The 14,724-nt window shown below is 41.7% G+C and overlaps 1 protein-coding gene across 2 annotated transcripts; it reads right to left on the minus strand.

Moving 5' to 3' along the window:
- Positions 1–11,978: 11,978 nt before the first annotated feature.
- On the minus strand, positions 11,979–14,297 carry LOC122036451. Of its 2 annotated transcripts, none has more exons than XM_042595764.1 (3): positions 14,019–14,297; positions 13,557–13,630; positions 11,979–12,279 (listed from the first exon to the last, which is right to left on the minus strand). In XM_042595764.1, the coding sequence occupies exons 1-3, from the start codon at positions 14,205–14,207 to the stop codon at positions 12,264–12,266; spliced, it is 279 nt and encodes a 92-aa protein (XP_042451698.1). In that variant the 5' UTR covers positions 14,208–14,297; the 3' UTR covers positions 11,979–12,263. The 2 variants fall into 2 exon arrangements, with proteins under 2 accessions (XP_042451698.1, XP_042451697.1); XM_042595763.1 differs by lacking the exon at positions 11,979–12,279 and adding an exon at positions 12,693–13,007.
- Between the last annotated feature and the right edge of the window lie 427 nt (positions 14,298–14,724).

The raw sequence follows: 14,724 nt of genomic DNA on the forward strand, positions 1-14,724 counted from the left end.
TTCGAATTGGGCTCGATGTGGCATGTGATGTGTGAGATATAAAACACTACTTGCTCAGAGTTTGTGTGCTACTACTGCTTGTGGTTACAACTACATTGCTGAATAAAGAGCTATGAATGATGTTGTATCGAGTTTGTTTTGCTGATACGAAAGAATTGACACAAAAAGGTGCTAACCCTAAACCCTACACAACTTGGTCTACGAAACCACAACAGTTACAACTATCCGAACTAGATATATAGGCGACAAGCAACCCCACCCGATTTACACCTGTAATTATTTAATAACTTGATCAAAAATTAAAAGAGGGTCTGCTAAATGTTAAAGTAAATAATTTCTTTTTAGTTCAACTTGATGAAAAATATTGCTTATATAAAGAATTTTTAAAAAACTTATTCTTTTTATTTTTATCTCCTGATAAGAAATAATATTGAGAGCCTCCACTCGTGTCCTAGCTCGTCTAGATTCGCTTCAATTGCTTGTCTTTTACCCTCAGCTCCACTTAAATTAGCTTCAGCTATTTCAAGAGCTTGTTGAGTTTCTTACGGATCAATGTTAGTACTTATTTCCGCATCATTTTCTAAAATAGTGATTTCATTATTACCTATTCTAGTAAAACCACCCATCAGAGCCACCGTTAATCATTGGTCGTTGTTAAGGCGTATTCTCAAAAGACCTATATCTACCATCGTTGCAATAGGGGCATGGTTTGGTAATACGCCAATTTGACCACTATTAATAGATAAAATGATTTATTTCACTTATAAATCTCAAATAATTCAATTAGGAGTCTGTACACAAAGATCTATAAAATTGCATTTGCATGGTTGATTTAGGAATAATCTTCTTATTATCTTATGAATCTTTTGCATTTTCAATTGATTCATAAATGATCCTGTCCAAAAAGCATGAGGATGGTTGCCGGGGATGTGGCCGCTAGGTTGACGGCGTGTAGACTGCTCTTTTGCTCTGTACCACAACAAACGTCAGTGTCGAACTGGGGAAGGGGTCCCCAGCGGTGGCCCTCCGGCGCTCAAGTCAATGACCGGAAAAATGGAAGGAGGTGAGGGAACAGTGAAACACAAGCGTGAATAGTGAATTTTGCGTACCTTCGTCGATGCTTGGCCCCCCCCCCCCCCCCCCCTCCCCCTTTATATAGAGCTCATGTAGTTTGCGAGCTCACTTCCTAAGATAAGCACACTTTCCCAAGTTTCCTATGAAAAGACCAAACAGTCAAGTGTTCCTGACACCATATCTTAACAGGGCGCGCATATCCTCTGACATGACACTGGAAGCTTCCACCGCACGATCTGTCTATCTACCTTGCTGGTGTCAGCGACACTAACTCCCAAAATGATATGGGAGTGCTCTCCTACTCGGTCGAGCGGGGTAGCCGCTCGGCGGAGCTTAAGACACCCTGTAGTCGTCCTGTCAATATCCAGCAAGCGGCCGAGCGGGGGGAGTTGCTCGGTACAATGTAGTTCCATTTCAGGAGAATCTGCAACTCGCCAAGTGGGGGTAGTTGCTCGGTCGGGCATCGCTCGAGTTTCCATGGAGAGTCTGTTGTTAGTTCGTTCGGCTATTGTGGGCGGGCTCCTTGGCCACTTGAGCTGATCGTTCGGCTACAACGACCGACTCTTTGACTTTGACCTCGACATTGGTGATTGTCGTCATCTTTGACCCGAATTGCATGGGCCCCTCCCATACCATCGCATCACAAGCCTCTCTCTTAAGTCTAGTCGAAGAAGGCTGAAATCTGACTGACTGGATAAGTAATGCGTGAGGTGGCCTCATGCTGATCGGACATCATTTGGCTGCCGTTCAGACCACTATTATCTTACCCTTCTTTTGTTGCCTGTCCATCATGTCAATCAGCGTCTTACATCGGAAGCTGATCGAGAGGCCTGACGAGTATACTTGTACAAAATTCTGCGCAGGGCTTTGTGGCTGAGCGCCCGTTGATAAGAGCTGACGTCACCTTCGTTTACTGGGAATTTACGCAAATCTTCCGTCAAGATGGTCAATTTTGCCGCCCATATCCCTTAATTACGCCTCATTAATTTTTCCTATGATGTGCTGCCACGTGTCTTATTCCTACTGCCGCACGCTTAACGTGACAGACGGATATCCGCTGGTGATGTGACAGATGTCTTTTCAAATTTTACGTTCGGATCACTCTCTCACTCTTTATGCCCTCGATCGGACGGCTGGCAGTGGTCGCGCGGTGGGCCTTATAAGCCCCTTCCTTGCCGCTTTCTTCCCTTCACGCTTTCTCCTCCCCTGTGCGACTATGTAGCTTCCATCTTCTCCGATGACTTCGTCGGCAATCTCTTCGGTGACTTCTCTCCGTAAGCTTTATCACCTCTTCTCTTATTTCATCATTTCCGATGGCTAGCTCTTCTCAGCCTCCTATTTTTGTCCCAGGGGTCTGGTATACCTCGACCGAATTGAAATTTCCTAGGGATGAGCTAGAAAATCTAAGATCTTTTTACCATTTCCCTTTTGATCTTCAAATCGCTGCTCCTTCCGCTTTTGATCGACCCTACGGACCCCCTGAGGGTTTCGTGACTTTCTTTAGGGACCAGTTTCACGTCGACCTTCATTTTCCCGTTCACCCCTTTATTTCTTCTGTTTGTAAGTACTTCCGCATTTCCCTTAATCAGTTGGTGGCGAACTCCTTTCGGTTGTTGTGCGGGGTTGTTGCGTTGTTCAGCCTGCACGACATCCCTTTGACACCCTAGGTCTCCCATTATTTCTATTAACCTAGATTGTCTGACTCGGGGACTTTTTTCTTTCAAGCCCGAGTGGGCTCCGTCTATTTGAAAAAATGCCGACCTACAACAAGCATTGGAAGGAGCATTACTTCTTTATTCGCTTCCCCGTATGGCCCAAGTTCTAGACCCGTTGGCAAACGGAGTTGATGGCTCCTCCGGAGTTGACTAAGTACCGCAACCGTTCGGACTACCTCGAAGTAGCTTCCCTCCTGGTCGATCAGAAATACGACATCCACAAGCTATTGCTTGAGGGGGTGTTGTACATCTTTGGGCTGAGTCGATCCGCTCGTGGCTGTCGTCCGGTCTAGGTATGCCCTTTCCTCTCCTTGTCTTTGAATCTAATTGATTTTTTTTATTTCATAGCATGAGTCATGTTGAAGGCACGTCTGGCCGGCAAGAGCAATCTCTCGGATTCGCAGATCAACAACACTGTCGACGAGGAGCTGGCGAGCCGCGGTCGACACCAGGTCGGCCCTGCGGACGAGACGCCGATTAGCGCAGAAGGGACTCACGAGCAATTAATTGAAGAGGGGGCGAACCAGAACTTGGCGTCCGAGGATTTGGCCACTTCTGCGAACCCAACTGCCGAATGGCAGTTCGTGACGCCGGTCTTACCGCTTTCGGACTCGGCGGGATCTGGGGAGCCACTGAGACACCGCAAGAGGCGACGAGAGGATGACTCCTCTTACTCGGTGACCTCCGTCGTTCGAGCTCCCATCGCCAGTCCGCTGGCATCTGCTGAGCGGATAGAGATGGTTCCACCTGCTGATCATGGACTCATGGCTCTCCAACCATCGATGCCCTCCGAACGGACACCGTCGTTATCCGAGCTGCCAGCGTGGACTATTTGTGCACCCCCGATTGTCTTCGCACCTGCAGTCTCACCGAGGGTTCAACTTTCCTCCATCCGGCTGGCAGACAAACCTGTAGACAAGTCGGGGGGCAAGGTGATTTTCGAGCCTTCAGGTTTAAGCAGCCGGAGGCACAAACCACGACCATTCACCTGATGGTGCGGGAAGCATCAGACGATCAAACTTCTATTTTGATAATGGAAAAGGGATCAAAGTTAAGGTTAATTGTTATCTAACAAGCTTGAATGAGCTTGCAGGAAAAGTCCTAAGTATTCTTAGGCAAAAGACCTAGTTGCAGTTAGGTAGGTGGAAAACCCTAGGGGTGGTAACCCTAGGTCCTAGGAGGCGGTAACCCTAGGCGGAAAGTCTTGATGGGTCGAGTGCTTTGAGCAAAAACCCTAGAGTCAGGGACTCTAGGTGAAAGTCCTGGTGGTCGCGAACCAGGTGTAAGACTGAATGGGTCGTGGAGCGAGCATTCGGCAGAAAGTCCTGAAGCCTTGGGTGCTGAGCAAAAGTCCAGTTGGTTTGGAGGATCGGTCTGGCAACAGGTAAACTCTCCTGAGAGGAGTAGATGAGGACGCGTTCCCTGGTGAGGGAACAGTAGGCGTCGGTTCGACCTAGGGTTTCTGGAGGAAATCAAAATTCAGAACCGGACAGTCCGGAGGTTGTCAAAAACTGTTTTACTTAATAAATTACTGTTTATTCTAACTCTGTTGTAGGGTTAAGATTCGACCTTTATCGGTCAACCGAACAACAGGATCGATCGACCGAATCTTAGTACAGCAGGATCAGATTTCCAGAGATCAAGTCGGGTTCGATTGAGGGATCGGTCGACCGAACCTTGGGATAAGTCGACCGAACCGTGGATAAGAGGTGACGTGGTTGAGCTAAGTTGATCAGACCAGATGAGCTGGGAATCGGTGGATGGAACGACGGGATCGGTCGACCGAACGAAGAAAGTCTATCTTGCAGGATCGAAAAGAATTTAGATATCTCCACAATGACATGATATTGTCCACTTTGGGCCTAGGCCCTCATGCCTTTTCTCTTGGGCTCTCCCCAAAATGCCTCATAGCAATGGAGATATCTTTCTCTTTATAAACTCATGATCTTTCCCATGTGTTTTCAATGTAGAACTATGTTTACAACCTTACAACCCCAACAATCCCCCCTCAAACAAATGACCACAGGCTTCCCATGTCCGATCCTCGACCCACCAGGTCTTCCTGCCCCTCGGTCCACCCGACCTACTAGGACTTCCTTTCCTAGTCGCAACTAGGACTTCTTGCCTGGTTCTGGTCCTCTTGATCCAAACATAGGAGCCCAAACTTTCTTTATTCGAGGTCAATATTGTACCCACATAGCACAATCAGACCATAGCTCTTGTGCACTGTCGACGGTTAAACCTTCTGGCAGTCCGGTCTCTAATACCAATTGTAGGATCGAAAAGAATTTAGATATCTCCACAATGACATGATATTACCCACTTTGGGCCTAGACCCTCATGGCTTTGCTCTTGGGCTCTCCCCAAAAGGTCTCATACCAATGGAGATATCTTTCTCTTTATAAACCTATAATTTTTCCCATGTATTTTTAATGTGGGACTATATTTGCAACCTTGCAACCCCAACATATCCAAGCAACATAACCGGGAGGCGGATTGATTCAGGCGGGATCGGTTGACCGATCAGGAGGATTGGTCGACTGATCGAAGGCTAGTCAAATCCTGATCCCAGGGTAAGCGGATCTGGATCAGCCTCAAGTCTACTTTAAAATGGAGTCTCGGCCAACACTTCAAGCACACCAAAACCAGAACAACTTGTGCTCCTGTGTGTTGCTCCAAACGCTTCAACAACGCTCTGCTGTTCCGATAATCGACGACTACTTCCATCATCTTTGTATTGTCGGTATTCTTTATTTAATACTTGTACTTACTTATATATCTGTAAAGTTTACTCGAGCTTATAGTAATTGTCCATCGAAAGTACTCTCACGTGCGAGCTTTGGAGTAAGAGTCGTCACAGGCTCCGAACCAAGTAAATCTCAGTGTTTGTGTGTCTTTGCTTCTTTCTTATTTCCGCTGCATATCTTTGATCGAGTTTTCTGAGAAATGAACGAATTAGCCACGAGCTCTATTCACCCCCCCTTGTGCTTTTCAGTCCTACAATTGGTATCAAAGCGGGGTCGCTTCGAATCGGTGAAACCACCATTCAAGCAATTTTTTTGTGGTATTATTTTTTTTTTTCGAATTCAATCGGAATTGGTATAGTTGTCTTATTCCGATTGTTTTATCGCAATCAAGAGCTTTTCGCTTCTTGAAGTCGGTGCAAACACCACTCAAGTTCTTATTATAATTTTTCTCGCATTACTAATCCAAGACTAAGTCTTGATACAGTTGTTGTTCTTTTTCTTTATGTGTGAGATTCTTTTCAATGGTCCATCAAGAAGGGTACAACACAGCTCGCCCAATTCTCTTCTCCAGCGAAAACTTCGATTACTGGAAGGGTCGTGGCGATCGGCGATGATACCCTCGCAACACTGGTCGACTATCGATCGGTGTCAGATCGTAACAATCATGCGTGTTGTGCGTGGTCGACTGGTGGAACGAACAGAACATTGGTGTCCACCTCTTTCCCTTGAAGGATTTTGGTCGGCTAATTTCGCCATGTTGCACCGCATGCGTCCGGTGCTCTTGGTGTTGTACTTCTCCCGATTGGGGCCCCTTTAGCGGTTGGTGATTAGTGGGTGATTACCGTTCGGGTGTCGAGGTCGGCTCGTTATGCGTTTCTCCTTTTCTGGCTGCCTAAGCCTCTTCCACATTTATGTACTTCGTAGCTCTCCTTTGTAAGTTGTCGAAGTCCCTAAGCGACCTTCGAATGAGAGATGGAAAGAACTCTCCTTCGACGAGTCCTTGGGTGAAGGCTTTTACTAATATCTCCAAGGAGACCGTTGGAATATCGATAGCGACCTGGTTGCATCGCTTGATGTAGGCCCTCAATGCTTTCTTGGGCCCTTGTTTCATCGCGAATAGATTCACGCTAGTTTTTTGGTAGTGGTGGCTGCTAGAGAAGTGGTGTAAGAATGTCGCTCGGAAATCTTTGAAGTTGTGGATTGATCCGATCGGCAGTTGCTGGAAACAATCTTGTGTTGATCCGGACAACGTTGTGAAGAAGACCCTGCATTTCACTCCGTCGGTGTATTGGTGGAGTGTGGTCGCGTTATCAAATTTGGCCAAATGATCGTCCTTGGCCACAACAAGCTCCACCTTCAAGAGAGAAAAACAGGTTTAAAAACTCAAACCTATTCTTAGATTAAAAACTTCAAATCTCACCTACACAATCATAAAAAAAAAAATTTAATGAGGTTTTTTAATTTTTCAAACCTTTGACAAAACTTGCAAATGCTTTGAGAAAAGAAAGAAGTCGAAGAAGCAAGAAGATAAGAGTAAATCTTGTTGGCCAGAATCTGGCCAGCTAGAAATCTTTATCTCCCAATTAAAATGCATGCATGGACATGCATATAATTAATGTGGCATATGAAATTACTAAAATACCCATGCATATACATGCATGCATATATTCTAGCTGGCCAGATTCTGGCCATTTAGCAATACCCAGAAGATAATAACGATCGAAGTTGGAAGAAAGAGAGCATGTGGCCGAACGTTTAGGTGCAACTCCACTTTCCAAAGTTTCTCCTCATTAACTCCTAATTTATAGCATTGTCTTTGTCTTCTTCATTCAATAATCAATTTAACTTCCCCTAACATTTTGACTGACGACTAAAACCCTAATAATTAACAATACACTAATATTATTCAACTATTTTCTACTTTCAGAATTTAGGGGAATACAAGTGGAGAATAAGAATAGTAATCATTGTTAATGATTAGTTTACAGGAATAGAAATACAAATGAGGAAATGATATCCCATCACATCTCTCTCCTCTCCTCTATTTGCAGCCTGCTCTCGAACGACGTCGATGCTGCTCTCAAACAACGCTGAACGTCGCCACCTCACTGAACGTCGTCACCTCGCTGGGTATTCGAAGATCCCCTTCCTCCCCGAACCCGAACTCCTCTGCTTTTCCCAGTAGCGTTGTACCCGTGACTTAGGTATTCCGACTGGATCACGAACCGTTGCATCTCCTCCCCACGCTCACCACCAGGTACCTCTCCAATGTAATGTCTTTTCCTCTCGATTGTTCAACATAATCATGTAATATGAAGCTTCCTTGAAGATATTATTGATATTTGTGTTCCCTTCATCATTACAAATTCACAAAGATGCTAAGGGCTTGTATAATGTCTCATTCTCTTACTTTACTGATTTAGATATTGTGTATGGCAAGGATCGAGCAACGGAGGATGTGACTGAAGATCCACTTACTGCTAAGCATAATTTAAGAAATGCTGATGTTACTTTGACTATGACAGACGAGAGTGATTCTAATACTGAAATTGAATTTTTATCTACCATGTAGTCACTGTAATCTAATTCTTCCAGTTCACGTGTTGCAAAAAAAATGCCTTTATCATGTTCATAAAGCTTCAAATAAGACCAAGTTTGCACGTGTAAAGAATGCTGAAACTGAGTACAAGGAATTTAATGATGAAATTCGAGGTTTTATGAAAAGTCTTGATGATCATCTTGGTACAATGTCAACTTAGATGCAAGGTACAACTTTAAGAATACCATCGGTTCTTGAACGGCTGGAAAAGCATATGGTTTAAAGAGTAAATTGACTCGTTCACTAAAAAAAAGGACCGGCCACTCGTGAACGAATGGAAGACGAGCTATCGTCGTCGTCGTCGTCGTCGTCGTCGTCTTCGCTTGAAGCTCGAAGCCAACCGGAATATCCACTTGCCGGCTCAAGCTTTTGCTTGTTTTTGCGGGAAGACTCTTATTCCTTTTTATTTTCTTTGTTAAATAAAAGTATTTTAAATTAATTGTTTTAATAAATAGGTAAAAAAAAGAGTTTCTTTATTTTTTGGGTCAATTAAATTCCATGGGAAAAAAACGTGTGTGGGCATAATTGTACTTGAAGCGTATGAAAAAGAGATCAAATTCTCGGTCCCTAAATTTCTCTGTCCCCGTGTCCCACACATCATCCCATCCCACCGTCGGCGGTCTCCGGTTATCGCCCTGATCAACACTCTAATCCTTGGAGAAGGTGAACCCAAGGGGGTCGTCATCGGCACGATCGACGTCGGAATCCGACCAAATCTGAGCAAGAACTTAGATTGACGGCAGAGGAAAGTTTGCTCAGATCCGGCTGAATTTTGACGTCGATTGTGCCGATGACGATCCCTTGGGTTTACTTTTCCCAAAGCTTATAGTGTTGATCGGGACGGCGGCCGGAGGCCGCCGGTGGTAAGCTGGGGTGACGAGTGGGATATAGGGACCGGTGATATTGGGGACAGGAGATTTGAATTGGTGGTGAGCGAGTGAGTGAGCACGATGCTTTAACCGCCGGCAGTCTTCGTTTGCCCTTTTTAATACTCGTTGGGGGCCCACGGCGGAAACCAGACGTGGACTTCAAGAGTGGGTGCGAGATTAGGTGATATTTCCATTCTGCGTGTTTGTATTCGAAGACAATTTCTACCCATCCAACAACAGGGCCATCTTAGTGAAGGCTTGCAAGTGACCGTGGAAAACATACGGTAATTAATTGGGCCGTCAAGAGTGGAAAACGTACCGTAATTGATTGGGTTTGTATAATGTCTCACTCCTTTATTTTACGGATTTGGATATTATGTATGATAAGGATCGAACAACAGGGGATATGACTGAAGATTCACTTACGGATTTAGATGCAAAGTACAACTTCAAGAATACCATCATTTCTTGAACAGCTGGAAAAGCATATGGTTTAAAGAGTAAATTGACTCATTCACTAAAATAAAGGACCGGCCACACGTGAACGAATGGAAGAGTCGTCGTCTTCGCTTGAAGCTCGAAGCCAACCGGAATCTCCACTTGCCGGCTCAAGCTTTTGCTTGTTTTTGCGTGAAGACTCTTATTCCTTTTTATTTTTTTGTTAAATAAAAGTATTTTAAATTAATTGTTTTAATAAATAGGTAAAAAAGAGAGTTTCTTTATTTTTTGGGTCAATTAAATTCCATGGGAAAAAAACGTGTGTAGGCATAATTGTACTTGAAGCGTATGAAAAGTAGATCAAATCATCGGTCCCCAAATTTTTTTGTCCCCGTGTCTCACACATCATCCTACTCCATCGTCGGTGGTCTCCGGCTGCCGCCCTGATCAACACTATAATCCTTGGGGAAGGTGAACCCAAGGGGATCGTATCGACACGATCGGCGTCGGAATCCGACCAGATCTGAACAGGGGCTTAGATTGACGGCAAAGGAAAGTTTGCTCAAATCCGACTGAATTCCGACGCCGATTGTGCCGATGACGATCCCCTTCGGTTTACTTTCCCCAAAAGTTATAGTGTTGATCGAGTGAGATATGGGGACAGATGATATTGGGACAGGAGATTTGAACTGGTGATGAGCAAGTGAGTGAGCACGATGCTTTAACCGCCGGCAGTCTTCGTCTGTCGTTTTTAATACTCGTTGGGGGCTCACGGCGGAAACCAAAAGAGGACTTCGAGAGTGGGTGCGAGATTAGGTGATATTTCCCTGCGTGTTTGTATTCGAAGACAATTTCTACCCATCCAACGACAGGGCCATCTTAGTGAAGGCCTGTAAGTGTCCGTGGAAAACGTACGGTAATTAATTGGGCCGTCAAGAGTGGAAAATGTACCGTAATTAATTGGACCATCAGGAGTGCAAATGTACCGTATTTAATTGGGTCCATCCCTTTTATGAGTAGCGAGAGCAGTTGGGTTAATTCGATCATGCCCCTAGGGGCACTGTCCTCACCTCTCACAATGAGATGGATGTGGTTCATCCAGTGGTCTGTAGGGCCCATCCCTTTTGCGAAGGACAATGCCCTTAGGGGCAGGATCGAAAGGGCACTGTCCTCACCTCTCAAAATGAGATAGGTGGGGTCCATCCAGTGATCTATGGGGTCATCTCTTTTGTGATTAGTGACGACAATATTTTTAGGATGCGTTTGGTTTAAGTTATCATATATAATCTTGATTATGTGTTTATCAGGTAATCACATGATTATATAACTAAAGTTATAAAGAATAAAATATAATTAAATGTTATTTAGTTTAACTTAGATAACTAAAGTTAAGGGCAGGATTGATTTAACCCTCTCGGTGTTGCTTGCGCTCTCTCTCCCCGTGTTGCTTCAGACTTTAAATATGGTATTTCGAAATAATAATAAATGTGAGGAAATCGTGACAAAATATCCTAAACTCTGACAAACTTAACTTACAATTTAATTCCTATTATTTACATTCCGTGCATTATACTTTTGTTGATTTGAAAGAAATATTTTATCAAATTTAACACGATTCTTTTTTCCCCTAATCAATCAATTTGGAAGTTCATATCAATTGACATAATTAATTTAGACGAAAAAATAATCATACTCAATTAAATAAAAAATATACTTAATTCTAATTAAATAATATTAAATTTAAAATTGATTATACTCATTTTAAATCATTTTACCTATAAAAAATAATGAGGACTTCTGTTTACTCAACACAAATCGATTGATTCTCAATTGATCGAAAGTACCCAATTGATTAAAAATATTTTAGATTCTTAGTAAAATGATACTAAATTTAAAAAAAAAAAATCAAAGCAGCAACACAAATTCAGTTGAACCTTTTAATTTAGATCACTGTAACTGCTGCTAGTTTAGGGTGCAGCACCATCTGAAAACACCGCTAAATACATAATATGCTATCAAAATCTACTGAGAATCCAAGATTGTCACATCACCATCGCTGAAAATCTATCAGCACCATGACATGCCCAATTGGAATCCAGTATCAGAAACATAGTCACTCTCAGTTTACAAGCCAGAAAATGAATTCATAAATTAAGTTCCAGTTTTTGTTTCAGATTCTGAGGATGCCATGAAGTTTTTTAGTCTGAAGCCGACATAAATTTAACAACTAATCAAGTTTCATAACTAGAATCAAATTTCCAAAATTGAATGAAGTTTCAGAAAATTAACTCGGAATCAATTCAGAAATAAACAGGTATAACAAAGTGACATTAAGGCCACAGATCACTTAAAATTTGATATCCAAGATGATAAACTTTGATTTTGATATCAAAGCTGATAACTGCAGGTTCATGATACATGGGCCGGGAACGAAAAGCAGTTAACATATTGTTAGATCAGTATCTATCTGATACATATGGTATGTCATATGTTAAGCTACAATACTACGGCTATTTCATTTGTTTGAATGGAATAAAAGTCCACAATACAAATTTAAATTAGGGGCACCAGCACCATACATAAAGACAGGTCATGATACAAGTTATTTTCACAGACAATTACCAACTGTTATTGTTTTCTTATAAAAAAGTGCTACTGGTTTGCAAATTTGAATATGAGAAGTATAAAAGGCCGGAACTATACATCATGAGATGAGAAGAACTAGGAAAAACTCATCTAAAAAGTACATGCAGTAGGAGATTCTGTAGTAATTAAGACCTGGTGAGGCACTTGGTGTCAATGTTGGTGATGCTTCAAAATGCTACTCATCTACACATCTGCACACACAATAAATCAAAAATGAACTGATATTTATGTTTTCCAGTAACACTACCATGCACATTCATCTATTCTACATTCTTTCAGTTCTTAATTCTGATTATAGGTTTGCAGGTACAATTTTTTTTGCTTTTTCAACACAAAAATGCAGCTAATAATGTGGTCCCAAAACACCAAGTTGGAGTGCTTTTACATTTCAGTTAAGAAAATAATCCAAAACACACGCACTTTCCAATAACTGCTTCAAACTGAGTTAATGATACACAAACATTTAAGAAATTATATCTACATGTCCGCACATACTTAGCTCAACTATAAATGAGCTATATGCCTGCTCAACTGTTACAGCATTCCGCACATCATTTGCCAATGAACATCATTAACCAAGAAGAACGGAAGTAAGTTGTGCACATATCAGTCTTAAAATAGAACTTTTCATTGATAATTGAACACGATCTGGAAGTTCATAACTTTTCCATATTATAATTAGGTTCTTGAAAATATTCATAAAAATTTCATTTCCAGACTTGAACTCTGTGAGTTCCTGCAACTAAATAGGAACGAAATAAAATCTTCTTAGGCTTAAAACATCAACTAGCAAAAAGGCTCTTAGTTGAGCTGTTTTCTTTCTGTCCAATGTTGCATTTATTCCATCAGTTTGTTATATTATTGTTTCCCTTCTCCACTGCAACAGTAGTAGTGTGGTAACTTAACTCGCCCACAACTCCTGCAAAGGTACATATCGCATTTAGTGGAAAAAATGACAATATTATTGAAACTCAAACAAAATCACCATTGGTCATCCTAAAAGAAATAAATCCACATTAGCACCAATTTCCCTGTCTGGGTAAAAATAGCACATACAAAATGCATGACAAGAAGTAAAATAACCAAGAATATTTCAACTTGGAAACAAAACAAGCAGTCAGAACCCATCAACAAAAATTAATCATAAGATTTACAGATTGTTAACATAATCCACAATTGATGAAATCTTCAAAGTTTAACAAAACAAAAAGTTACTGGCACAGTCTTTGAACTGTAATTAACATACTGCCCCTCCAAGCTATCAAGAGATACTCCTATCAGCTTTAGGGATGCTTTCTAATAGACAAAAGTAACAAAAAAGGAAAATTCAAGACGTTGAAAAGTCAAATTTTTCTTAGTATTCCTATGAGTTACCTCATTAGAGTTAATGAATTGGAAAATAGTAACTTGCATCTATAATTGATAAATTCATGAAAATGTGTAAATAACATAACACAAATGATCTTACTTGCAACGAACGATCACTGGAACAGGTTTAAGGGCCTTGGGTCCATTCCGAAGCCCTCTTTTATGAGGAGAAACCTGTTTGCAAACATCATAGTTAGATGCTGCCATTACGCCTTATGATTTCAGATTGAGAAAGTACAATGAAGCAACCAAATTGTCGAAGCCCACAACAAAAAATAATCAACATAAAAAAGGAGTCTCAAGCGAGCTAAAAACATCAAAATAAACTGGAATTTTTCATGAAAGATAAAGAAATGCCTCTTTTATCAAGTAATTGCCACTTAAATGTTTTATTTTCCTAAGCTTGGCATCAAACAGATAATTATAAAGTGAGTCATTAGCAACAGTAGACACACGTAAATAAACCCACAAAACTCAAAAAATCAGAAGAACAATCGATCAAATGTGAGAGCAAGGGCAAGGAGACGGATAAGAAAGTAAGAGGAGAGAAACGAGACTGCGCCTTTTTTTTTGGGACTGCCATGAGCTCCATCGAGCTGGGAGAAGAAAAACCAGGGAGTGGCCCCGCCTCTACTGATGATTCCGGAATGAGAAGCCAGTCGAATGACACGGAAGGAAGAAAAGGGCGAGGTCCACGAGCGAGATGGGACGATGCCCGCCGAAGCAACGCTGTCGCCGCCGTCATAGACATTGCTGGGCAGTCGTTAGGGTTTGTCTAGTTTATCTTTCGGGACGAAGAAGACTGGCTGTGATGATGGGTTTATCTTTCGCCGCCTCTACTGATGATGGCTGTGATGATGGGTAGAACCTAATTTATCAAGCCCTGGCCCGAGGAAAAGCCCTGGCCCGAGAAAAAATTTGAACTTCTATATTTTTTATTATTTATCATTTTTTCAGGCAATAATTTCCATTTATACATTTAAGAAACTATAGAATTTGGTTTAAATATTGGTGGACTTTTTTTCATTCCTATTTTTATTTTTCTTGATGCTAAAGACGTCCTACCCTATAAGTTCAGCTCCCTTTATAAAATGATACAATTATCATATTATTTTATTATTATTTTTGTTTAATTTTTCATCTAAATTATGAATGGAGAGTGCCTTATATTATAGTTACTATAATTATATTGTAACTACAAAACATGAATGGTAGGTAAACTCGACGATTAAGATTATCTATGCAGATTAGAATAAGATTTTTCTATA

The sequence above is a fragment of the Zingiber officinale genome, unplaced genomic scaffold (genome assembly GCF_018446385.1).
Source record: "Zingiber officinale cultivar Zhangliang unplaced genomic scaffold, Zo_v1.1 ctg164, whole genome shotgun sequence".
NCBI lineage: Eukaryota > Viridiplantae > Streptophyta > Magnoliopsida > Zingiberales > Zingiberaceae > Zingiber > Zingiber officinale.

Bases quoted from the DNA above. Each gene is read 5' to 3' on its own strand.
- LOC122036451 (XM_042595763.1), bottom strand. From the start codon at position 14,207: ATGTCTATGACGGCGGCGACAGCGTTGCTTCGGCGGGCATCGTCCCAT. The intron at 13,631-14,018 runs GCGCAGTCTCGT...GTTTGCAAACAG, and splicing joins TGGCAGTCCCAAAAAAAAAG to GTTTCTCCTCATAAAAGAGG. The intron at 13,008-13,556 runs GTAAGATCATTT...GTACCTTTGCAG, and splicing joins CCAGTGATCGTTCGTTGCAA to GAGTTGTGGGCGAGTTAAGT.